Here is a 27,901-nt window from a genome sequence, read left to right on the forward strand (position 1 = left end):
ACATCAGAGTGAACAAGGATGCCCTGTAGCTGCAGCAATAGGCACTGATTTGTTTCTATTTTCTGGCACCTGCTAGAATCTACAAACCCTTTAAAAAACACACCAATTCTGACTGTAGATACACTAACTGATGCATGCTTGGAATTTGTGTTTTCTTCTGGAAGGTGCCCCAAAGTCACCAGACAAATTTACACACAAAGTTTTATGGTCCTATTCCCCTGATCTACTTACAGCTAATAGTTGGGTTTTCCCCTTCCTTTTAGTTTTGCTCCCTCACCCTTATCTGACCCAGCCTGGACAGAAAATTCCCCTTCTCTATAGAGGACTCAATTCCAATCCCCATATCAATCCTAGATTTTACAAGTGCTTTCATAATTCAGGATTGTTTAGGTGAATACAATTCTATTTCAAAAAGTGACAACTTGTGCTACACTTCATTCTATTCAGAAATAAGTCATATTTTATTGAAACAACTATTTATTTGGGGAAAAATAACTCTACAAACAGCTGTTCATTGCAATATTTCCGTGTAAACAGAATAAAAAGAACAAATTCATTACCTGAGACAACACATCTGCAAACATCATAAAGTTAGAAACCAAAGCTATGTGAGGAATCAAGTGTTGAATTATTAAAATATACATCCAACAATATTCCATGTTTTTTAGTCAATCAGAACCAGGAAAATGATTTATATAAATTCAAATCATTGCTTAAATTATCAGGTAGTTATTTCTTTCTCTTCTTGATCTGTAAAATTAAAATGCATTACGTGGGAAGAATCATTCCCCATCTTTACAATACAAGCATTTTTCTAAAACAGTTGGAAGGAACATCTTTTAAAAAATTTTTAAATCTATTTTAAAGTAAAACAAATTCACTCCTCCTCCCCAACCCCACCAAAGCCACACTCAAAATCTCCACTTCTAATGAATTCAGGCTCTTTGTAAACAAAGTTGGAAACTTCCCAATAGTTTCTGCTTACATAGTCTATTTCATCAGCAATATTTTATGTAAACCCAAAAAGACAGAAGGACTGAAACATGGAAGAAGTTACCCAACAATTTTTGGAAGAAAATCCATGGTTCCTATCTCTTCTGTTTCTTGAAGTTGAAACCATACAAGAAAAAAAAAAGATGCTTCATTCCTTTCTACATTTCCATTTCTATTTGGTAAGCAGTTTAACATAGTAGATAGAGATATGAACTTGAGTCAGGAGGACCTGGGTTCAAATCCCTCCTTTTTCTTTATCTTGAAAATGGGAATAATAGTAATAGCTACCTAATAGCTATTGGGAAGATAAAATTAAGTAATGTAAATCTTAAAGGGCTATACAAACATTAGCATTATTATTCCTTTTTAAAAAACTAATGTTCCTGCAATGCTTAAAACCTAATTAGTTAGAATAGAAGATGTTTTCTGAAGCAATTAGTTGGTTTTAATAACCATGACTTGATTGAAATATTAGCAAAAAGCATAGTAAAAATTCTTTCAATATACAAAGTTCTGTCAACTGAGTTTCACCAAGCCTTCAGGTGAGTGAAATGCTGCCAGACCATGTAAGCAGCTCACAAAATATGATTGGCTATTAGGGAAGAAACTACACAGTTTGTGTCCTTGTATTCTGAGCAAAGTATCCTATTTGTTTATTTTACAGTGAAACTCAAGCAGTACAGATTTGATTCCAAAGTAAGAGTTGTTTCTTCTCTTTTCCCTGGAGTGCTCTGGTGAAACACCAGCTGAGAGGCCCATGGAAAGACATTAAAAGCATAAGATAGAGGAAAAGATAACTCAGTGTAGCTTTAAGGCTAAAGAAGAAATAATAACCATCTTCATTGTATAAACCACACGTTTCCGAAATGGGCAATACCGCCCTGGAATGGGCACTGGAATGATCCAAGGGGACAGTAGTAGCCTCAGATGCAATTGGGGGGCATTGAATAAAAATAAAGGGGTGGTGGAAGCATAAGGAAAGAAGAGAAGAAAATTTTGCAAACCCGTTTGTACATTTCTGTTGTGTGACAGAGTTAAAGTCATAGTGATTACACTATTTTCCAAATAAACACACAAAATTAAAGTTATAATCAATTGGTCTTAACAAGCAAATGTTGGCAGGCAAGCCTGTTGCCCGTTGTCGGGAAGCCTAGCATGTATCAGCAGGAACATGCACATGTAATGACTTGTTTACAATACAATTCAATAGAGAATTCAATTCCAATTCCCAAATCAGTCCTAGATTTTCTTTTCATAATTCATAATTGGAATGACAGTTACATGATGCAATATTGCATCATCCAAATTTCAGCATAGGAAAAAACCCACAAATTTACAATGAATTATTAAATTTAAGATGCATCATTTTTTTAAAAATGTATTTTATATTGTTTTGAAATGATGCAATTTAAAAAAAAAAGTTAAAAGGTTAAAGTAGATTTCTGTGGGGCAAGGGGCAGGGTGGGATGGTTTAGAGATTCTGGGTAAAAAAAAAAATTTTAAAGGGAGTAGTAGACCACATAAGTTTGGTAACTCTGGTTTAAACCGATAGCAGAGGAAAAGCTGATTACCCGTATTCTCTGAACTCATGTTTCTATAGTCCATTATTAAAAGTCTCAAAAATGGGCAGGAATGTTTTTAGCTGCAAGATCTCAGAGACAGGCTGGTCTCTTTCTTGGTAAAAGTCAAGTCCTGTGAGAAGTTCCACATCACGCACTCGAACAGTATGAGCCTGAAATCTTTCTTCGACCCAAAGATCCTCTGATCTATTTGTCTGGAGAACAAAAAGCACATATTAATGGGTTAAACTTTTGTTCTTGACCTATTCGAATGACTTGCTGTGGTGTGGATAGGACCCTGCATTATTGATGGCTATGCAGTTTGGGAGTAAATTCTGAAGGGTTGAGAGTTGGAAAGTGGGAAAAGCTGAATGTAGGCCAAGTACTGTGAACTGTGTATATTGGGTGGGATCAGCCAAGCTAATCCTTAGATTGGCCATAGAATGGAGAATCATTTAGCCACAGCAACTTACGTACCTAACGCATAGGGAGGGTAATATTTATATTGGTAGTCTCCATATGGGGAAAAAAAATCACATATCCTTTAAATACTAGTGTATTTTTTTATTAAAGAATAGACAAATTCTGGGCTTATAGTCAGGGAAGATCTGAGCTTGAATGCCACCAATGATAAATTAATTGTGCTACCAAGAGGAAGTCAATTTCTCCATTTGTAAAACGGTGATACCACCAGCTCAGGAGGTTGTTATGAGGTTCATATGAGCTAATATATAGAAAGCACTTTGCCAAACTTGAAACATTATAATCTATTATTATTTATTTGACAAATATTTTATTTGTAAAAAATGGTCCAATAGCCTGAGACCTTGGCTGGGATTAGTGTTCTACATAGTAGCACAGACAATGTTGTTATTCAGTTTATTTTCTTGGGGTTTTTTTTTATATTTTTTAAACATCTGTTAGTTTTCTTTGCCTTTAATATTTCTAAGAAAGTAAAGAAGGCCTCCAGCATATTGAATAGACTCTCTTTGGAAAACATTGCGGTGGGGGGGGGCGGTGGGGGGGGTGGACAACAGCTGGAGAGAACAGGCAAGGACAGATGGGTTGAAATCTGTATCATCAGTGGGAACTTCCAAACAGATTAGGTCATAGATTCATTTGAACATTTCCCTATTACACTAGACTAGACATCCCACTATTTTAAGTCAGATGAACTGTCTACATTTGACCACTAAGGCATATAACATGTGAGGTTTAACAAACATTTATTAAATCCTTACTGGGTATAGAGTATTATGCTGATCTCAAAGTTTATATGACATGGTCCCTCTTACTAATATGAATATATATATATAATGTACTCTAAGTACAGTACAAAATAATACACGATAAGTCAGTCAATAAACATTCATGAAGCTCCTACTATGTATATGGCATAGTGCTAAGTCCTGGGGATACAAAGAAAGGTAAAAGAAAGTCCCTGTTTTAAAGGGACTCACATGCTAATAGGGGAGACAATATGAAAATAACTATTACAAATAAGACACATACAGGATAAATTGAATTAGTGAGGTACAAAACAGTATGGTGGGAGATCCAAGGTAGGAATGGTTTTCATTGGCTGGGGGTGCAGTAGGGAAGACTTGCTAGAGGAGGGAATATCTGAGTTAGGAAAGAAACAATGACGAGAACGTCAGTGGGTAAAGAGAGGATGGAGAGGCATACAGAACTGGAAAAGCAAAGTCATTGGATGTATTTATGTATCTATGTGGCTTCTAGGCTCCTTGTGCAGAGATTGTTTCATTCTTTTTATTTGTATCCCTTGAACCTAGACAATGCCTGTCACTTAATTAATGCTTATAGATTGATTGACTGATTGGTCCTGTGAAGACCTAGTACAGAACTCTGCGTAGTAGGAACTCATATAGTATGTGTCAAATGAATAACTAAGAATGACAATGGAAGTCCATATAATTTTTGCCACAGATATGGAATGCTATACAGAATGGGGTCCATTCCATATGACAAGACAGATAGCCAAATATGCTACAGAAGCTCATCTAATTGCCAATTCAGCGCTCATTCCTGAGTCTTGGTTCTTTTTGGTCTCCCTCCATATTTAACATTGTTAATGTGGTGTGATGGAATAAGCCCTGGCTTTAGAGTCAGAAGGCCTGGGACTGAATACCAGATCTACTACTCTGACCTAGGGAAATCATTTAACTTCTCAGATCCCTAGTTTCTTCATCCATAAAATGATGGAATTGGCCTATATGACCACTAAGACCCCATCCAGCTTTAAATCCAGGCTATAATCACTCCTTTCCTCGATACTGAGTCATCACTGCCCACTCATTCTTAAACCTCTTAAATCATAAAATACTGTACAAATGTGACTTATGCAATCTGGCTTCTGCCCCCATCACTCTACTGAAATTATTCTCGTGACAGTTACCAGTGACTTCTCAATTGCTAAATCTATTTTCTTCCCCTCAGTACTCATGTTCCTTAAATTCTCTTTTGCATTTTATACAATCACAGAATCTTGGTGTTACAAGTGACCTTAGGGTTCATTCAAACCGGTGCTGCCTGGAACAAAGATCCCCTGATAAGCATTACTGCAATTCTGTTCTCCTTTGACTTCCATGACCCTGCCAAACTCTCTGACTAGTCCTTCTCTGTCTCCTTTTCATATACCCAAATAAACACATTCCCCAGGAGTCTATACTTGGCCGTTTTCTCACCACGTTACATCCCTTGGAGACCTTATCCAATCTTGTGTTTTAAGTGATTACCTTGATTTGGATGACTCTTAGACCTGTATTTCAAGCTTTAACCTCTCTCCCGAGCTACGGAACCATATTTCCAACTTCCTGGAGGACATTTATATCTAAATATTTTAACGGCATCTAAAAAAATCAACATGTCTAAAATCACCTTCTTCCCCAAACTAGTTTCTAGACCTGACTTTCTTATTTCCAAGGTGCAAAACGTCAGATACATTTGATTCTCCCTCATCTTCCAGTCAATCATCATCTTACTGACTCTTCTTTGATAAACTCTCTAAACTGTTCCCTTTCCACCATCATGACTCTAGTTTAGAACTTTTAGATTTGACTTACTGCAATAGGCTCAGTTAGGTTTCAGGCCCTCTTTGCTCTAATCTATCTTATTGTACTAATGTCAGGTTAGAATTCCTAAAATGCAGTTTTAATCATGTCATTTTCCCTACTACAAAACCTTCAATGGTTCTTCGTTGTTTATTTCATTAAATCCAAATTCATTAGCCTTGCTTTCAAAGCACTCCCCAATATGGACCCACCATGCCTTTTTAGTTTTAACTTCTGTTACTTCCATATGCGTACTCTATATATTAACCCTTTAGAACTACTTCTCTCTTGAATATACTCTGTGCTCTTCTTCTGCCAGAGCTATCTATACTCATTCCACTCCTTAGATAGTAATGTCATCTAGGACTAATCTCCACCCATAGAAACTCTACATATTCTTTAAGACCACAGTTAAATAGATTTGGAACTGGATGAATGGCTGGACCCAAAAAACAGACAATAATGAATCCATAGCATATTGGTACAGCTCTACCATGGAGCTATCTTTGGCACTGTGGTGGTCAACACCTTTATCAATGACTTGGATGAAGATGGGATATAAATCAGATTTGGGAGTGATTCTTCCCAAAGCTATGAGGAATATACATTTAAAAACAAATTCAGCATGCAAAAAGATATTGACAATATATGTACCCCAAATTTTTTAATGTATTTTTTAAATAGTCTACAAGCTACTAATTTTTCTGGTTTCTTGATCCTAAATCTTATTTTTAAACATTTTCACCATCTGCCCCTTTCCTACTTTCTAATTAAAATGCCTAAATGTTGATGCAAAAATTGATTAAATGGGTACGCTATTATCAGCCTCATCACATGCAGTGGTGTACAAAATACTGGGATGAGATAAAATATTTGAAATTATTGATCTATAATAAAACTTTTAGTATAGGATAGAGAAGGAATGGCTAAGTTGTGGGAAAAAACCTAGAGTTTTTAATAAACTGAAAGACCAATATGTATCAGCCACATAGGTTTGGTTTTTTTTGGGGGGGAAGTAGGGCAGAAAAGCCACTGTGACCTTAGTCTGCATCAACAGAGGCACGGTATCCACAAGAAGACGCACGACAGCCCACTGTACCTGAAGTAATGTGCTCAGTTCTGCACACCACATTTAAGGACAGTGACTGACCACAATGTGTTCAGGAGAGTAATTAGAACACTTAGAGAACAGGACACTATGCCGTACAGTGATCAGGTGAAAGAAGTTTATTTGGCCTGGAGAAGAAAAAGGCTATGGGGAGCAGGATGGTTGCCAAATTATAGTATTTTTATGGGCTATCATATAGGAGAGAAATTAGTTCATCTTAACCGCAGAAGGAACAAGAAGTGAAAGCTACAAAAAGGTAGGTTTTGGCTTAAAGAAAGAAAGAGACGAGTTTCCCATCACTGGAGGTCTTTAAGCAAAGGCTGGATGACCACCAGGGGATTTTTAAAGGGGATTTTTGTTCATGTACTTGAATTATATGTAATACTATCGCAATGTGAAGCACAACAAATATCCTATTTTAGGAACATCAGTCTGGAAGCACTATGTAGGATGAATAAGGAAAACAGGAGAGAGATTAGATGTACAGAGACCAGTTAGGATGCAATTTCAACAGTCCAGGTGAGAAGTAATAATTGTCTGACCAAAGGTCAGACTTACCCCAATAACTTCTCTGATGGTTCATGGTTCCTTCTTTCTTTCTTTTTCTTTGCTTCCCTCCTTTCTTTTTCTTTATCTTTGCTTCCTTCCTTTCTTTCTCTTTCCTTCCTTCCTTTTTCTTTTTTTGCTTACTCCTTAGCATCATCTTCCTCAAGGGTTTGTCCTCAGGTATCTGTTCTTCATTATACTCTATGCTTCTGAGAACTCATCAACTCTCAGGATTATAACTATCACATCTATTCAGTTCATATCAAAATCTCTATCTCCAGCTCCACCATTTCTCCTGAGATACCATTGCATTTTTTTTTTTGGTTCTGCATCTTTTTCTCCAGCTCCTATAGAGAAGGTGACTCTTTCAACCAAATTCAACTCCTCATCCTTGACTTTATCCTCTTCCATCTCCTCAAGGAGCTTTACCTATCTATTTTGTCAGTCTGTCTATCTATCTATCTAGAATCCTCTGATACTGCCACTACCCAGGTACAGGCCCTCATCACCTCATGCCTGGATTACTGCAATAGCCTGCTGGCTGGTCTTCCGCCACACGTCCTCCCCGACTCTAGTACCGCCTCCGCTCAACGGTTAATTGATCTTTCTAAAGCATAGGTCTGATCATCTCTCTCCGTGTCTCTCTTTCACAAACACAAACACACACACACACACACACATTCCAGTAGCTCCTAATTACCTCCAGGATCAAAAATAAAATCCTCAGTATCACTTTTAAAGCTCTTTATAATCTAGCCCCTTTCTACCTTTTCTTATACTTTACTTCCCTCCACACACTCCGTTGAGAGAGGAAGAGAGAGAGAGTGCAAAAATCTTAGTGCAGTTTTAAGATATTAAAGCTTTCTTTTCTTTCCTTGCCCCTCCCCCTGCTAGCACCTTAGACTTTATGGACACCTTTATGTCCTTCCCTCCCACTACTGATTATGGGGGGTAGGGAGGATAACAAGGAAAGTTCATGTCTCCCCATCCTTAAAAAACACACCCTTTGTCTGGTCCAGTCATCCCCTCAGGCTATGTCTTATATCTATTCTCTCCTCCACTATCAAACTCCTAGAAAGAATTGTAGACAATTTCTCATCCCTCATTCATTTTCGCATTCTTTATAATTTGCTTTCCAAACCAATTACTCAAATGAAAAAAGTTACTGGTGCACTCTTAACTGCTAAATCCTATGTATGGCCGTTTCTCAGTTCTCACTTTCCTTGACTTCTACATGGTTATAGATAATTGTGACTACTGCTGGATACTCTCTCCTTCCTTCATTTCCATGGTAATTCTTAATTCTACCTCTGTCCTTAACTGGAAGACCACGACTTCTTAGTCACTTCTTTGGAATCATTATCCCTTAAACATTGGTATATGAAAGACTCTGTCCTGGGCCTTTTCTTCTTTCCTTTCTCCAACTTGGAGTCAGAAAACATATCTCCTTGACTTCAAATCTGGCCTCAGATACTTTTTAGCTAAGCAAATCACTTAACCCTGTTTGCCTCAGTTTCCTAATCTGTAAAATGAACTGGAGAAGGAAACGGCCAACCATCCCATTATCTCCACAAAGAAAACTCCAAACGGGATCACAAAGAGGACACAACTAAAACACGAAATGGTATGGCTCCAAGGTATCTTTCTTTCTTTCTATTCTTTGAGGCATTCAAGGTTAAGTGACTTGCCCAGGGTCACACAGTTAGAAAGTGTCTGAGGTCGCATTTGAACTCAGGTTCTCATGACTCCAGGGCCAGTGTTCTATCCACTGCAGCACCTACCTGCCTCGCTGACTTATCTTTCTAACCTTATTTCATGTTATTCTCCATCGTATGATCTACATTACAAACAAAATGTACTGTAGCCAAGTTGTTTCTTGAACCTGGCATTCCATGGGTTCTCCTCCAGGCTGCTATCTGCCATGCCCGGAACATTCTTCCTTCTCCTCTCTCTGTCTCAAAACCCTTCTCTTTCTTTAAGGCTCAACTCTTAATCTACATCCTCCACGAAGCCTTCTCCAGTCTCTTCAACAATTACTTACCTCTCCTTCCTCAAATACCTTGCATAATATATGTGTAAGCTGAATCTTTCTAGTAGAAGCATAAGTTCCTGATGGGTAAAGTTTTGGTTTTTTGTGGGGTTTTAAAATTTTTTATCTTTGTATCATCACTCCCCAGCACAGTCAGTGCTTTACAAATAGATGTTTAGCAAATATTTGTGAGCTTGTATATAAAAATATTTGAATTTTGATTACAAATGCTAAGGAAAAGCTTAAAAATCAAAATCGATGTTCAGCTCAATTCCCGAAGTTCTCCATGCAAACAAATCTTTGTTGGTCAGCACAACTACACCACTCCTAAGGAAGTGTATGTGCCTTTTTAATTATATCAGAAATTCAAATTCAAATTCAAAAAACAACTTAGAATACAGTTCTCTTCAATTTGCTCCACATTTTAAAAGCCATCATGCTAGGTGCTGATGATACAGAACAAAAGAAAAAAAAGAGGCCCAACTCTTCAAAAGTTTACATTCAAGGAAAGATCTATACAAATAGCTATCATGTGATTTGAAATTTGATCAAGTAATGAGTGAATCAAGGAAGAGGTGATCACTTCCAGTTGGGAAGAGAAGGAAGAATTTCATGGAAGGGGTGACACCTGATTTGGGCTGAAAAGGATGAAAAGGATGTCAACAGATAAATATACAGAAAGATTCCATTCCAATCACAGTGAATTAAGATTATGTAACTATATGGAATGAGGAACTGAGGCAAAAAAAAAAAAAGTTGAGAAACCAGGAAAATTCCAACTTGGCTGGAACACAGAGTTTGTGACATGGAACGGTGTGAAATAAAACTAGAAAGGAATGTCGGGGCCAGATATTTGAAGACTTTAGATTCCAGGCCAAGGAGTTTGTATTTTATTTGATAGGCAATGTAAAGCCACTGAAGAGTGGTATGCTCCAGCTAGGGCATAGGAAGTGTATTTTGGCCATTGTATGAAGGACAAATTGTAGAAAAGAAACAATGGAAACAGTAGTTCAGTTGGTAAGTCTAAAAACCAAATCATGGGCTAGGTAATCAAAGACGGCACGTTACCAGAGATGGCAATTGAGACCATGGCATAATGAATAGTGAGAACCTTTCGAGTGAACAATAAATTGATAGGGTGGCATGTTAAAGAGGAGAGTGGAGAACAAGGAAAGAAGAGGCCCAGATGTTATCAAAGAACCACATTAGTCTTACAGCCCAAAATAAAGCCCAAGAGAAAAAACAATGTGTAATAAATATGCTGTCATCAATCTGCTATAGGTAAGGAACTGCAAAAACAATGGATAACCCTGGAACAGCCTCCAGTTCCTCCTGGTGCCATAATTACGAGTACTCTGGGAATGTGGATGAGTAGGTCTCCTGAGTATCCTATGAGCATTGGGCCAACAGATAGCCTAGGAAGCATTTCTCTACACCTTACTCTGTCAAAATATACAATGAAGGTGGGTGCAGTCTACAGAGGCCTGCCAATCCACTTTGTTTACTCAAATTCCCCCTTCCCAAGAAAAAAAAAAGGGCAAATTTCTGCACATACTGCTGGACAGAAGGTCCCCAGGGACCCTGACCCTTCTGAAGAGGCTACTGGATGGCTTGGTCCTTATATCTCTCTTCTGATACCACCACTACCCAGATAGAGACTCTCATCACCTCATACTTGGACTACTGCAATAGCCTGCTGGCTAGTCTTCTGCCACATGTCCTCCCCCATTCTAGTACAGCCTCCACCCAGCTGTTTCTCTCTCTCTCTCTCTCTCTCTCTCTCTCTCTCTCTCTCTCTCTCTCTTCCTCTCCTCTCCTCTCCTGATAAACTCTAGTAGCTCTCTATTACCCAGGATCAAAAATAAGTCCTTCATAACTGAGCCCCTTTCTACCTTTTCAGTCTTCTCACACTTTATGTCCCTCCACATACTCTAAGATTCACTGGTACTGGCCTCCTGCCTGTTCCTCACACAAGACATTCCATCTCCAGTCTCTGGGCATTTTCACTGGCTATCCCCCAGAATGAGAATGTTCTTCTTCTTTTCCTCCACCTCCTGGCTTTCCCGGCTTCTGACAAGTGTCAGCTAAAATCCTACCTCCTACCAAAGCCCCTTCCTATTGCCTTCCTCTTGAGATTATCTCCAACTTATCATATACATCTATGTATATATGTATATATAATATACGTGTGTATGTTATATACACGCATGTGTACATATATGTATACACATATATTCATATATAGTCTAATACATATAATATATGTTCTATACATTCTAATGAGAGAGACAAGATAAAAATAATTATGTTTAAGCAATATATATTTATATCTTGCGCATAATTATTTTATATGTTGTCTCCCCCATTAGAATGTAAACTTCTTGAAGCCAGGGACTGTTTTGGTTCCTTTTTTAAAAATCTTTCTCTGTATCCCCAGCACTTAGTACAGTGTCTGGCCTGTACTAACTACTTATAAATAACTGATAATTGACTGAAGACACCCTTCAAATAACTGGGCTCTTCTTAGTTTTCCTCTTATTCTGGCTAGCCTATATCTACTGTAAGATGATCAAATTTCTTCTGTATCGATTTCTACTGCATTGATTCTACACTGTAACTGACTTTATGTTCTATTAATTTTATAATTAGGTCTACAACCTAATTGGCTTGAGTTAAACTCAGGAATCTAGCTAAGCTAGAAGAAAGGCTGTCATCTCTCATGCCAATATCCCCTAGGGATATCCGTTCATTTAGCCCCACAAAATTATCATCCCCAGAAGGTATACTGTCCATCCTTACCTGTTCTTGGGTCTTATTTCCCTAACAAACCCTTCTAGGCACTGGGGAGTCTGCTAATTCAGATCTACAAGACGCTAATGGGTCCCACAAAACAATTAACATTCCTTAATTATCTGAGAGGAGTGATCACTAGCCCCACAAGGGTATGCAGGCTTTCTTTAAAATAACCAATCATGTTATCCCCACCCCCATGATGTGGTCTAATTGTCTTCTTCACTTACCCAGTTCTGTACTCCCAAAATCATATTAAAGCAGGTGAGTCCTTTCTTAAGATCTTTGGTCATTGAGAGAGGCCATTGATCCAATTTATTGGTTACTGCTAACCTAATAGATTGATTATGCTCAGATCATTACCTTTCAGTTTACCTTAATTTTCAAATGTAACATTAATATTGGTGCAAAAAAATTATGTAAGTTAGCACTATCTACACTCCGGTTCATCTTTCATCCTGTTCTCAAGCACCAAGCTGGGCTTGGGAGAAAGCCCAATCAGGGAGGGACAGGTTCCTCTCTCCTTCTGCTAAAAGGGGTCCTGAAAGGTAAATTGGAGTACTGGGACTAAGGTTTACTGCCTGTCAAACACAAGATTACAAGAGTCCCTAAGGAAACCTACCACGTCTGAAGAGACTCCTAGGTTGTTGACCCTGCCTGCAATATGATGCCCCTATCAGAAACTGCATGTATTAGATCAGGAGCACATCCCAACTTCCGGTGTCCTTTGCATACAGGGAGCACTGACTACCAACCAGCCACGACAGTAACACAACACAGAGCACACTGGCTGCAAAATGTACTCACCGCACAGCTTTCTACGTTGGTGGGTCGATGAGGAATGATAAAAGGCAAGACGTCCAAGGACCCAGGGCAGTTCAGCGGAGTATAAGTCTGGTCTTTGCAGCTAGTTAGCACCACGAAGTAGTGAGTTGGGATGGGAATGTCAGTATTGTTTACAAACCTTTAAAAAAATTGATTGGCATCAATGTCAGGAATTCCTTTGACTTCCAAGCATAGTAGCAGATTGGTAAAGAAAGTTGGGTCAACAAGGTGGCACAGTGCACAGAGCATCAGGCCTGGGGATAGAAGACCTAGGTTCAAATCCAGCCTCAGACACTTATTAGCTATGTGACCCTGAGCAAGTCATTTAACCTTGTTTGCCTCAGTTTTCTCATCTGTAAAATGAGCTAGAGAAGGAAATGGCAAATCACTCCAGAAAATCCCATATAGGGTCACAAAGAAGTCGGACATGACTGAAATGGGTGAATGAAAGAAAAAAGATGCTCTGGACATGTGGTATCAAACTACTTTTCTAGATTTGATCTTAGTCATATTCGGAGATTTCAGTAGAATCTCTAAATAAAAAAATCTGCATTTGATATAATAAATGCACTGAAAAGAGACAGTGTGGTCTGCTGCAGAAAATATCTGACTAGAAAGCACAACTCTTGAATTGCGTGAGCTTTAGAAAGTCTTTTTTCTGTTTTGTGCCACAATTTCTTCATCATTAAAATAGGGCCACCACCTGCATTACCTACTTCACAATAGTATTGTTCGGCTAACTCAGGAGTGGGGAACCTGTAGCCTTGAGGTCACATGTGGCCCTCTAGGTCCTCAGCTGGGGCCCTTTGACTGAATCCAAACTTCACAACTGTGAAGGGCCACACTTGAGGACCTAGAGGGCCACATGTGACCTCAAGGCTGCAGGTTTCCCACCCCTGGGCTAACTGATAAGAGGTATTATGGCATTCCAGACAAAGTTCTGGGATTAGAGTAAGGAAAGCTTGGATTCAAATACAACCTCTAATACTTCAGAGCTGTGTGACTCAGGACACAGATAGAAGTTGCAATGTCTATATTTGGATTGCATCTATGGATTTTTTTGAACTGGACCGATGATTTCATTAGATGGGGAAGTCTTGAGGAAATTTCCTCTACCCATACGTGTTGGCACCTAATTTGCAATTTACAGCCTTACAGGGGACAAGAGTGTAGAATACCGTATGTAATCCCAGATATTTTTCAATGTGTTGGTTAATTTTGCTGCTCCAGGCCAATCCCCTCATTTTACAGATGAAGACATTGAGAGCCTGAGAAGTCAAGTGAGTTGCCTGAGATCACCCAGTTAGTAAGTGGATAGTCAGGATTTAAATTCTGATTCTAAATTCCATCCTCTTGCCACTTCATCTCATTGTATCCCATGAAAGGTATTTATTGACAATATTTACTTTGTTTAATTTCTATATTACCACCACAATTCTATGGCTAAAAAGCTCTTACTCACTCTGTAATTTCATGGGGCTCATCGGAATGTCCATCATAGTTGTAGTCAAACACCGGTCCACTAATCACGTTCACTCCATTTCTTTCGGTAGCATATTTCACAAGCAGAACACGATGGAAGTAGTCCCACATTTCTGACAACAAAAGGATTAGACAAAGAAGTTTCATATTCTATTGTAAATGAAAGTATATCTTTTCTATGATGGAAGATGATTTTAAATATAATAAATGGAATCCCACTTTAGAAGGCAACATCTATTTCCATATTTGCCAGAAGATATCATGTATATCTACATTCTACATTTTGTATTTCCATATGGAATGCATAAGTAATAGTATTTCTACGTGGCATGTAGAAGTATGTAACACAGAAGATAGGAGACCAGTCTTGGAATTTCAAAGGCACAGGTTAAAGTCTTGCCTCTGCACAGAACGGCTATGTGACCAAGGGGCAGGTCACACCTGTCTATACTCTAGGGTAGTTCCATGATTTAAAGCAGTAATCTTAACCCTTTTTTGAGTGGTGGACTCCTTCAGAAGTATGGTGAAGCTTAAGACCCCCTCTCAAAAGAAAGTTTTTAGATGTGTAAAGCAAAATACATGGGATTATGGAATAGGATGGAGGGAAATACAGTCAGTCTTTAACAACAAGACTATTATGGAAGTGTTTTGCATAATGATACATGTATAACTAACTGATAGTGAGTTGCTTCCCTTATCAAAGGGGGTGGGTGGGGAGGGAAGAAGGGAGAGAATTTGGAACTCAAAGTCCTAAAAACAAATGTTGAAAATTGTTTTTACATGCAACTGGGAAATAAGATATACGGGCAATGGGATATAGAAATCTATCTAGCCATACAAGAAAGGAGAGTGGGGTGATAGAAGGGAGGGCAGACTGGAGGAAGGGGCAATCAGAATACATGCCATCTTGGGGTGGGGGGAAGGGTAGAGATGGGGAGAAAAATTGTAACTCAAAATCTTGTGGAAATGAATGTTGAAAACTAAAACTAAATTAATTAATTTTTAAAAATACATAGGATTACAAAAGAAACTAATTATAAAGACGTTATTTTTTCCCACAGAAGTTCATAGACACTCCCTCTGAAATCTACACAAAAACCCCTCAAGGGGTCTATGGAGCCCAGGTTTAAAACCCCTGGTCTAAAATTACAGGACAAGTTACTAATCTCCACTCATCTATGTCACTGCAAAGAGTTTCTACACCGGGAATTTGCTAAACTGATAAAATGACAGATTTAGACCCCAAAATATATTTAACAATGATTAATACTAATAATTCACATTTATATAGCACCTATTATATGCCAAGCACTGTACTAAGCACTTCACAAATATTATTTCATTTGATCCTCACAACAATCTTGTAAGGTTGTAACAACATTGTAACAACATTATACAGTTGAGGAAACTGAGGCAAACAGAAGTTAAGTGACCTGCCCCATCTCAAAGTATTTAAGGCAGAATTAGACCTTAACTCTTCCCGATTCCAGGTCTAGCACCCTATCTATTCTACCACCCAGCTACCCCTATTTACACTGAATTTTGAACAACGAAATGAAAAGTTCCACTATTTCAGGCCTTTATTTTTTTTTCTTTTTTCTTTTTTTCCCAGTCTATCTGGGAAGTAGAGATGAACACTTCCACAGACACCTGAGACTTAGGTTCTCTTAGGTAGCAATGTTTGTTCATTTTAGAGGACCAGAACATAGACACTGGCTCAAGAACTCAGCCACAAAGGGAGGTCTAAGGCTTGACACCTGCATTTGCCTTCAGGAAAATGCAATGACTTTTTGTTTGTGAGTGAACAGTTTCTTTATGGTTCAAATAAATATGAGAATAATGATCTAAGAAGCTAGGTAGGTATGTGGTTCAAAACTGAATCAGAAGGACATCCTAAAAAGGTATCCTATGTTTACAATTACAAACACTATTTATACCAAGAGAACATAATGACATTAATGCCAGTTGTGCAATTATGAGATTTTCCCTGAAATCCCAAGGAGTTCTATAAGTAGTTTTAATATCATAATGCCAAGCCTTGAACTTACGTTTAAATGCTTCATAAGTTGGAATCAAATTGCTTGTAAGTAAAGCATCATATTGTCCGTTGGCTGTCTTGTTGAACACTGCAAAAAACAAAAAAACAAAAATAATAAAAATCTGCTCCTGTTATTAATGAAAAAAGGTCAAATCAATCCAACACGCATTTATTAAGCACCTGCTAGGTACCAGACACTGTCCAAGGAGCTAGGAATAGAAAGAAGAGCAAAAACAGTCACTTGTTCTCAGGGAGTTCACAGTCTAATGGGAAAAGGGCCAAACCATACTGGAACACTTGGGGCTTAGCTTCACTTGAGTGTCCTGCATCATTACTCCCTCTCCTCATTCATCTCAACCTCCCCCTCTTAATTTTGAGGTGCTAAGGGAGATACTAAGTAGCAGACAGGATGGCTGCAGCATTTCCAGAACAACAATGCACATTTTCCATCCTTAGTCTGCTACCTGGGACCTTTTCCTTGTACTGAATGAGGGAATGAGTAAAAGACAGAAGAGGACTCTTGGTGGGATCTCTAGAATTCCTGTATCCCATGTCACTGGCTAGCTCAACTGTTGATCTTGGCTGGACCAATCACTGTGGAGTAATGACCAATTAAAATGGCTTAAGAATGACATGATTCACAGTTCAACAGTTCAATAAAATTAGTGGGAAAAGGGAGCAGACATAGTAAGACAGCTTCATTATGATTTGTTCCCCCCACTCAACAAGGGACTCTTCCACTCAAAATATCCTTTAATATATCCATTACGTTCACTTCAAAACGCAGGCCAAATGCTATATCTTCCATGTAAAATGGTAATATGACCCCTGCCTTCTCAGGACTGTTGTGAGGACCAAATTTTTGTAAAGCACTTTACAAATCTTAAGATGTTATATATAAATGCTAGCTATTATTATTTAAGGTCTACAAGGCAATTTACATACATTATTTAACTTGGTGTCTATCACCTCACCCCCAACAAATAGCCATCTAGTCTTCACTTGATAGAGTTTGCTATTTTCAAAGGCAGCCCATTGGGCTTTTGGATAACTAATTGTTAGGGAATCGTTCTTTATATTGAACTGACATCTGTCTCTCTGAAAATTCAGCTCATTCCTAGTTCTGCTTTCTCGAATCAAGCAGAATAATTCTAATTTCTTGTCTATATACATGTCAGCCTGTCATACATTGGAAGACAGCTACCATATTCTCCCTTAATCTTCCCTTCCCTAGGCAAAACATCCCAAATCAGAGCTATAACTAGGGCAAATAGACCAGAACTTTCTTCTAGGGTACTGAAACACAGAGGATGCTGATAACACAGTCTTTCAGTACCTAGCTAACTAGAATAGTTAGTCTGTCAGACTTCATTAATGTATTGGTTAGTTTTCCCAAACTGCTTTTTTCTCTCTTTTTTCCTTATTTTTTATTTCAAAAGATGGCTTGTTGGATAGGGTAGGGTAAAGAGATAGAATCCCAAATGAAGGTGATATTTTAAAAAGATATTACTCTTACGGCTAATATTTTAGGTGTGAGAACAGAACTTTACATTTATCTCTATTAAATTTTATTAGATCCAGTCCCTTGTTCTAGGCTGTTGAGATGTTTTGGGAACTGGACTCTAATTATATCTGTAAACTATTCCTTTCATCTGTGTGACATTTGAAAATATGATATAAATGTCACCTATGCCTCCATCCAAATCTTTTTTTTTTTTAAGAGTTAAAATGGGCAGGGTCAAGGAGAGCATGAAATAGTAAATGGTACATTTGGTTTGGAGTTGGAAAGATCTAGCTTTAATTCGTTTCTCAAAAACTTACTAGCTATGTTGACTCTGGGCAAATCACTTACCTTCTATATGCCTCAATTTCCTCGTCTGTAAAATGAGTGGAGTACATTGAGTGTCTTCTAAGTTCACTTCCAGTTCCTGATCTATGAACTGTACCACTTAGCTCCTTATGATAATAATAGGTAATATTTATATAGTATGTTCAGTTTCACAAAGCATTTTACAAAAATTATTTCATTTTATCCTCACAACAGCACTGCGAAGTAGGTCCTATTAATATTCTTATTTTACACAGGAAGAAAATGAGACCCTGCAGATGAAGTTACTTACCTAGGGTCACACAGCTAATAGGTATATGATGCCTGATTTGCACTCAGATATACCTACTGCCAAGACCAGAATTAGCTCTACACCACCTAGTTGCCTGCCTAAATGCTCACAAAACCATTTGTTTAATAATCCATTCTATATTTTTCCAGACATTAATTGAAATTAATCTTACCGGCTTAGAGTTTATATGACTTTGACACTATTTACATATTTTTAAAGCAGCATACTGCTAATTGTTTTGATTATGACCACTTTCCCCTTTTTAACAAGTCTCTGAACCTCTGTGAATGCCATTTCTAGTCATGGCTAAAAATATTGGAAGTATCAAAATATCAGAAAAGAAACTAGCTGGACCTGAAATTACCGGAAATTTCAAGGGAACTTCAGTAAGAATGATGTTCCATATTCAACAAGGAATAAATTCAAGGTTCAGAAAAAATATAATGGCTTTTCCAGGTTTCCAGAGAAAGTTAAAAAAAAAATAGTTTTAAGAGTTGTTAAACTGCCTAACTCCACCAATATTCATCTGCTCAGCATGTTGCCATATGAACAAAAGCTTCCAGACTCTGGCCTGAATTCTTTAGAGAGACAGCTCTGTTTTTAATACAGGCAACATTTGGGTAGTAGCAAGAAAAATATACTTTTTTAGCTGTCCATCTCTCACCAAAGAAGTTTGTTTTAAATTTAAACTTAAACCTGATGAACTCTCTAAACATCTGGGTAAGATTACAGATGACCTGTGGCTCACACTGCAAAATTTATTAGTCTTTATTACAGTTGTTGTATTGCCTCTGGTCAGCACACAGCCACTGAATGCCTCCTCCTGTGCAGGCTGCTTACCCCAAGAAGGTTGTTTTGGTTTGGGGTGTATGTTTAAGCACATGCCCACATCCAGCTGATGAAGGCTTTCAAAGCTGCTGTGCTAAAAAGAGTCATACTAACTAGGAGGGTAGAGGAAGCCGTGGGTGATATTCTTTTCGGCTGAATAGATGGAACAATTTTGGCTCTGAGAAGGAGAAATCCTAACATCAGCCCGCAGACAGTCTGGAACAGTGGGAGGAAGAGGCGATGTGTCTCCCTGTTGAAAGGAAAAAGAAGAGAAGGAAAAAAAAATTACACCCACAGCTGTGGCTAAGCCAGTACCTTGTATGGTTTGTGACTTCCCTAAAATGTTTTTCATTTAACCTTTTCCTATTTTCATAATGAATCAACTCTACAGGAGTAATGGAAACAGATGTTTTCTGCAGTGTTTTCCTCCCCGTGGTTCAATCCTGGTTGGGAACACCCGTGATAGTAAGCCTGCCACACAGAAAAAAAAAAAAAGGAGGATGCACAAACCAAAGGAAATTTGGGTGCCAGAATCCAGAATCTCTAAAAGTCAGTGACTTAGAAGAATGGATTTATATTCACATGGGGAGAGGCAAATATCAGTAAGTGGTTTCATTTTTAACAATAAATTAAAAATAAATATATTTTAAATCCAGATGTGAACATTCTACCGTTCTTGAAATATACACTGATTTTCATCTACAAAGTATCTATCATTAATTGTATATCTAATTATGGGCTTTTGCAACTTGTACATATGGGCTTTCTTTATTATTAAATTGTAAATTCCTTGTGGGCACAGACCATTTCTAAAATTTCATTTGTAAACCTACTCAAATTTCCAAAACAGTTTTCAGCCCATAGCAGGAATCCAGTAAGAGTTTCTGACTTAAAAGCATTGAGCTCTTCTTTTGGTTCTGGTTTGTTTAGTTTTTAGGTAAGGGAGGAGAGACTAGTCTGGAGCTATGATTTCAGAGATATAGGGGAAACTCCTGGTATGGAAACACTCTCTACTGATACAGATCCATAACTCATTAGTAAAAGATTAAATGACATCACCATGATCACTCCGCATATAATTATCAGAGGGAGAAGCTGAACCAAGACCTTGTTGACCTCAAGGCTATCACTTCCTATTGAGCAATTAATGAGAATAGAAATATTTAAAATAGAGGGACAGAGCAGAAAGAGTATAGGACTAAACCACACTTTCCTCCTTTGTAAAGAGTTGTGCTCAGGGTAGCTAGGTAGCCCAATGAACAGAGTACCGGCCCTGGAGTCAGGAGGACCTGAGTTCGAAATTCAGACACTTAATACTTACTGTGTGAGCTTGGGCAAGTCACTTAACCCCAACTGCCTTGCTTCCCCCCCTCCAAAAAAAACAGCTGTGCTTGACTATAAACATAGTACCTTTCAGTTTTAAAGTCTATGTTTGTAAATGTTATTGATCAATAAGCATTAAAATATATAGCAATATTATATAGATATTAATTCTTTTTATTGACATTAATTAGCACTGTGCTAAGCCCTGTGGATATCTAATTTGATACCCACAACACTCCAAACACAGAAGCTAACATGGCATTAGGTGTGGGTGAGTGCTAACAAATATTCTACTATTTTATTTCTTACCTATTAATATCTGAATATATTCATGAGGATTTTAACAACGTCCCCTCTGTCATACACAATACTTTCATCAACTAGGTACAAAAAGGCAAAAAAGTTAAGGCAAATCAAGATTTAATTTCACAAAACTGAAGGTTTGACCAACTTAACAAGATTTTTTAGCTTAAAATTTTTGCAAAAAAAAAAATGCATTTTTTTAAGCTAAAGCAAAAATCTTGTTAAACTGTCTAGACCTGTAGTATTTCTTGCAAGTTCCTGTAGTGAGAAGAATGGGTCTAGCCTGGGTAAACAGAAAAGAAAATCTCCTTTTGCATCTGTGTGGTAGAGTGGGAACCTGAAGCTGAGACACTCATTTCACGCTGATTTCCTGGGGTATATCATTTAGTAAACGTTGGGCTGGACTCTAGAAAAGTAATTTTGTTTCGTGTCATCTGTCGTTTCTCAAGTTCCTACTTATGCGATGGAGAAGATAGTGACAAACCACTCCACTATCTTTGCCAAGAAAACCCCAAATAGAGTCAGACAGAACTGAAAAGGACTGAACAACAACAACTTCGTGCGATGCAGTTCTGTATCCATTATGCCATGCTTCCTCTTTCTAAATGAAATGTGCGGTAGCTTTTTATAAGTAATAAACACTGAAAGGTAATGTTTCTAACTTCAGGACACAGGAACTTATCCTAAGGGTACAAAAGGCATGGGAAGCTCCAAAAACTAAAGTTCTGAAGACAAAAGAAATTATCCTAATTTAGGAAACAGGAGAGCCAACTAAAGAAGACAATGCAGAAACACAAGGTACTCATGAACAAAATGCTGTTTATGAAAGAGGACAGGAGATAGAAGCAAGGTCAAGGCAAGAATGAGTGCAAAAGAAGAGTGGTGTCTAGGAATGCTAAATGTTTTGTTGAACGAGTTGAGTCTGACAATGAATGCCAACAACAACCAAAGTAAATTTTTTTTAATCTATGTGGCAAAAATACTTTTTTAAAGATCAAAAATAATAATAAGAAAAGCTATGTTGGGAGGCAAAGAACAAAGAAAAAATCAAAGAAGGTAGGATTGTTGCTCTCCTGGATCAGATGATAGTAACAGATGATGGTGGGAACTACTCACCTCTCATCTTCAAACTAACAAGAGATGTGTATTAGACATCTCTATTTATCAGACGTCTGAAACCCAGCATACCCCAAACAGAAATCATCACCTTTCCCCCAAAACTCTTCCTTTTTCCTAACTTCTCTATAACTGTCAGGTGAACCACCATCCTCTCAATCACCCAGGCTCACAACCTAGGTATCATCTTCGATCTCTCATTCTCTCTCACCTCCCATATCCAATCTGTTGCCAATGTCCTATCATTTCTACCTTCGTAAATCTTTCTAATAAATAAGCCCCACCCACTGCCTTTTGACTCTCATCACCTCACACCTGTTGGTTGCTCTACCTGCCGTAAGTCTCATCTCATTCCGATCCATCCTCCACTCAGCTCTTCATAACACAGCACCTTCCTACCTTTCCAGCCTGCTTACACCTTACTACCCTCCACATACTACTACTAGACCCAGTAATACCAGCCTACTCATTATTCCTCACACATGACACTCCTTCTCTGCACTCTGGGAGTTTTTATTAGCTATCCTCTGTCCTTGAATAGAAGACAGCTAGGTGGTGAAATGATAGAGCACTGGTATTAGAGTCAGGAGATCTGAGTTCAAATTTGGCCTCAGACATTTACTGGCTGTGTGACGCTGGGCAAATCCCTTAACCTTGTTTGCCTCAGTTTCCTCCCTCAGACACTTACTAGCTGCGTGACCCCGGGCAAGTCACTAACTTTGCCTCAGTTTCTTCATCTTTAAAATGAGTTGGAGAAGGAAATGGCAAACCACTCCAATATCTTAGCCAAGAAAAACCCACGGACAAAAAACCCATGGGTAGAGTTAGACATAACTGAATAAGAACATCCTTGAAATTCTCCAGCTGCTCATCTCCACCTCTGCTAGGAGATTCCTGGATTCCTTCAAGTCTCAGATACAGTCTCATTCTCTACAAGAAGCCTCTTAGTCCCCCTTAATCTTAGTTCCTTCCTACTCTCCCGATTTATCCCGTATATATCTTGTTTGTATCAAGTTGCTTGTTGTCTCCCCTCATCAGATCATGAGCTTCAAGAGAACAGAAACTGTTTTTGCCTTTCTTTGAATCCCCAATGCTTAGCACAGTGTCTAGTACATAGTAGGTGCTTAATAAATGCTAGGTGAATGACTGACTCAACTCCAAACTTGCTTCTATTTCCTTTTTCCTAAGAGAATGACCCTTGAACCAAAAGAGGCAAAACATAAATGGTATGGAACTCCAAGATAAATGAAATAATCAGGTAACGCGTTAGCTGTCCTCAATGAGTTCAAGGCAGTAGGCCTAGGTGAAGTATATCCTAGAGCAGTGGTGTCAGACCTGTGGCCTTCAGACTGCATATGACCCACAACACTCCCAAGTGGGGCCTGAACCAGATTTAAATGTCATTAGGAAATACTTAGCAAAACAAATAAAAAATACAATAAAAATAGAAAATGTTAATACATATATTTTTAAGCCAATATGCACTTCACAGATTGTTATGAAAGCTGAGTCTCCCCCACCCATTTCTTTTTTTCATTAATTGTTTTAGTTTGCAACTCTCAGTTCCACAAGTTTTTTTCTTTCTTTTTTAACTAATTTTTTTTTTTAGTTTGCAACACTCAGTTCCACAAGTTTTTTTCTTTCTTTTTTATTAACTAATTTTTTTTAGTTTACAACACTCAGTTCCACAAGTTTTTGAGTTCCAAATTTTTTCCCCCTCCCTCCCCCCGAGGCAGCATGTAATCTGATAGAGGTTCTACATATACCTTCACATTAAATTTGAGTTAGACACCACCGAGCTAGAGAACTCAAAGAACCAGGAGATGTGATTGCTCTATTGTTGGTGGTGATCTTGGGGAAAGAGAGTAATGTCGCAACGTTGGTGGGGAAAAGGATAGGGCAAATGTCTTGAATTAAAAAAAAAAAGATAAGAAGTTGGAGACTCCTAATTATAAACCAGAAATCTTGTCCTTGATTATTCTAGCATTTGAAAAATTCTAGAATGAATGATTAAGGAAAGCGTACATGAGTACTTAGAAAAGGGAATAGTGATCTCTAAAAGGCATGGCCTCAGCAAGCAAAATTAATTCTAGACTACAGGTATTTCTCTTTTTGACTGGATAACTATAGAATGTTCCATCCGTTTTCTACTTAGATTTTAACAGGGCATTTGACAAAGTCTCTTAGGCTTGGGGATAAGGTGGAGAGATTTGGGCTAGCTGATAGTGCCTCAGGTGCCTCTGGAAGTGATTACATAACAAGACAGAAAAAAGCCATTACTGGGCCAGGTGCCTATTTGGAGTGGTTCTCTAAGGGAGTGCCCCCAAAGAGCTGTGCTGCTGTTAAAGATTTTTATCAGTGGTTTGGATGAAGCCATAGACGGCATGTATATCAAATATACAGGTAACAGAAAGCCTAGAAAAATGGCCAAGAAGTCAAATTGACAGTCAGGCTCCAAAGAAGACTTGCCAGGTTAGCATAATGGGCCAAATCAAGCAGTACAACGTGGCATAGGGATCACTGTAAATAGTTATACTTCATATCCAAACATCAACCCCATCTATGCAGTGTGGGGAGAAACTAGGTAGAAAATATTTCTAGTGCAAAAAAAAAAATCCCTGAGAATTTTAGTGCAGTGCAAGCTCGATATGAGTTAAAAGTCTGACACGGCAGCCAAAAATGTTAATGCTCTTACAGATTACATTATGAGAGGTATAGTGTCCAAAATGAAAAAGATAAGAGTTGCAGGACTGTACTCTGTCCTGGTGGTAACCTAGTGGATGAAGCCCTGGACCTGGAGTCAGGAAGACCTAAATTCAACTCCTATCTCATGTAGGACCTGGGTGAATCTCGGCAAGACATTTAACTTCTGTCTGCCTCAGTTACCAGTTTTTAAAATGAGGATAATAATAGCACCTACCTTCTGGTATTGTTGTGAAGATAAAATAATAATGCCTGGAAAGCACTCTGTAAACCTTAAGGAACTATAAAATGCTAGCTATTATTATTATCTATAACTTTTTTTTTTGGAGTGGAGAAGTCAGGGCAATGGGGCTAAGTGACTTGCCCAAGGTCACACAGCTGGTAAATGTGTCAAGTGCCTTAGGTCACATTTGAACTCAGGTCCTCCTGACTTCAGGGCTGATGCTCTACTCACGGCGCCACCTAGCTGCCTCTATTATTATTATCTATAGTGCTCTATTCAGTTATTAACATGACAATTTACAAGTCATTTGACCCTGGACAAACTACAGAACCACAGCTTTTCCGGGACTCCATTTCTTCATTCTTAAAAGTAAAATAACACTTGAATAACCTGCCTCACAAGGTTGTTGTAATTATATTACATGGTATATGGGGTGTCCCAAAAGTCTTAGTACAGTTTTAAGCTAATAAAACTTAAAACACTAAATGACAAAGCATGATACAAATTGAACAATTTGGGAGTCTGTGTGTGTGTGTTTTTATAGATTCATAAAAGTCAAAGCTCATAGGGACTTCAGAGACAATCTGGTCCAAACTCTTAATTTTACAGATAAAGCCCAGGGAAGTCAAATAACTTGCCCAGAATCAACACAGTAAAACACCAGAGGCAGAGACTTGAAAGCAGGTTCACTTTATCATTTTGCCTCTTCACATTATTATTTGTAATTTAGCTCATTCACTTCTATAAGAAATTTTTTAAAAGATTATTGCAAATATGAAATATAACTCCAGCAGCTGGATGTTGAAATTAAGTTGAGACGAGTTAGGCGATGTTGAGACACTGAGGCAGGTCGCTGGGCAAAATATTTGCTTTCCAGTTCTTCCCCCAAACTGACATAAACATCCTGAATCAGCTTTGAGAGGTACAAGGGACGGCTTTTGGCTAGACCAGTGTCTAGTTTCAAGTGCTGTCTAAAAAATCCTGGACTTTCCATCAGCTTCATAAATGTAGATTTCTTGTCTGCCAAATTAGAGCCACATGTAACCTGGGTGAAGAAAATTTTGTGGTCTCCTTACCTAGTCACACAACAGAAGGCCTGAATTCAAATTCTGCCTCTGACATTTACTGCCTATGTGACCCTGGATAAGTCACTTAACCTCTGTCTGTCTTGGTTTCCTCAACTGTCAAAGGGGGTTAGTGATAGCATCTCCCCCACAGGATTGTTGTTGTGAGGATTAAACGAGATAATATTTGTAAAGTAATTAGTACAGTGCCTGACACACAGTACGTACTCAATAAATGCTTGTTTCAGTCCTTCCTTTGAAGTACATGTAGTGTAACAGAGGGTCTCCTGGGAGTGAGTGGACCCCTAACACATCACTTCTCAATTTTGTTTCCAAGAGAGTGCTTTCATGACATTCTAATTCTTCTGTATCTCTTATGGGTTCCCCTAAAGCTTTGGGAAGGGATGGGGAAGGAGGGATGAGGATAAAGGGAAGGAGGGGGACGAAATTTCCAGTATGATGCAGAAGCTCTGATACTATTTGAGCCCCCTAGTTTTCAAAGCCTTATTATTTGAACCGCTAAGAACTGCCAGAGTGATTAGCACAATGATACTAAACATGATGCATTTATCCCTTTTAGTTTGACCGGGGTGGGAGAGGGAGGGAGGGCAGGAAAATACTGTAAAGGAGCACAGAACAAGAGTCCCTTTAGTTCTACAGTGACTTTCAGGCCAGCTATGAAATTTCCTTATCAGGGACTGAAATGTAAAGGGCAAAACACTATTTTTTCCCTAGGATTATAATAACTCAGGCTTGCTTACTCATAAGGCTATGTGCTAGACAGCTGAGATTCCTTTCAACTCTAGAATTTATCTTGGAGAAAAATTATTTGCTTGATTTCTTATTTATTTTATTTCCCACTCCAAAAAAGTTTTTCATGTTATAAAATTATGCAAAAAAAAAATCCTTGGTAATATCCATAACTTATTACAATCTTATTGTGTTTTCAAGACGCATATGAAGCAAACAAAAAAGTGAGGATTAGGTCAAGAATATGTCTATCTTATTTCAGATTATCCAAAAACTTTTGAAAAGCTCTTTTAAAAGACTCTTTCAATCACTAAGGTGTAGAAAAGGTGAAATTTTATTAAAAAAAAAATACCTTGAGGAAATTTTAGAAAAGTTTTTGAAAAGCTCTTCCAATTAAGTCTCTTAGCTATTTAAAGCAATGATTTTTAAATATTGCTTGGCCCTTCCTTCACATAATATCTGCATGCACATTTCTCCTTTGTAAGAACAAAGAAACAAAGCTAAGACATTTATCCTAAATAAATCTCAATAGGGATCCAGAGGCAGCTGCTGTGGATCATAATGTTAAACTGCAACCACCTCCCTCTTGTTGTGTTCAGACAACAAAATCAGAAGGCACTAAAGCCACAAAGAAGCTCAAAGGTACAAGTCAATTGAGCACATGTTCAGAATTGCTTCTATTGAAGGTCTGATTTTCAAACACAAAGCTGATTTACAACATTTTTTGTGCTACGTTCAAAAACATCCTTGTATGTAATTTTCTTGAACCACAACATACTAACAGAGTAATTTCTGAATTGGAAAGCACAAAATTGCTAGAATTCCATCCTGTCACATGGACAAATGGAGAGAAGGGCCTTTCTGGCATGAGTAAAAGGATGGGAACTCTGGTTAAAAATGGAAGCTAGTAATACTAAATAGTTGTTTCTGCCAATGAATTGTTCCATTAACCTGGAAAGATCACGTAATGTCTCTGAGCCTTGAATTCCTACCTATGGGTGGCCAATGTTTGGTAGACCCATAGTCTAAA

The 27,901-nt window shown here is 38.1% G+C and overlaps 1 protein-coding gene across 2 annotated transcripts in view; it reads right to left on the bottom strand.

Annotated features, from left to right (window-relative positions):
• Positions 1-437: 437 nt before the first annotated feature.
• Positions 438-27,901, bottom strand: part of ENPP3 (ectonucleotide pyrophosphatase/phosphodiesterase 3) — a 144,226-nt gene continuing 116,762 nt past the window's right edge. For both annotated transcript variants that reach the window (XM_036768022.1, XM_036768023.1), the window contains exons 22-26: positions 19,504-19,639; positions 16,452-16,529; positions 14,384-14,516; positions 12,904-13,060; positions 438-2,767 (exon numbers count right to left, since the gene is read on the bottom strand). In XM_036768022.1, the coding sequence (XP_036623917.1) occupies positions 2,588-2,767; positions 12,904-13,060; positions 14,384-14,516; positions 16,452-16,529; positions 19,504-19,639 (684 nt within the window). In that variant the 3' untranslated portion in view covers positions 438-2,587. The remainder of the gene's footprint in view (positions 2,768-12,903; positions 13,061-14,383; positions 14,517-16,451; positions 16,530-19,503; positions 19,640-27,901) is intronic.

The sequence above is a fragment of the Trichosurus vulpecula genome, chromosome 7 (assembly GCF_011100635.1).
Source record: "Trichosurus vulpecula isolate mTriVul1 chromosome 7, mTriVul1.pri, whole genome shotgun sequence".
NCBI classification, from domain to species: Eukaryota; Metazoa; Chordata; class Mammalia; order Diprotodontia; family Phalangeridae; genus Trichosurus; species Trichosurus vulpecula.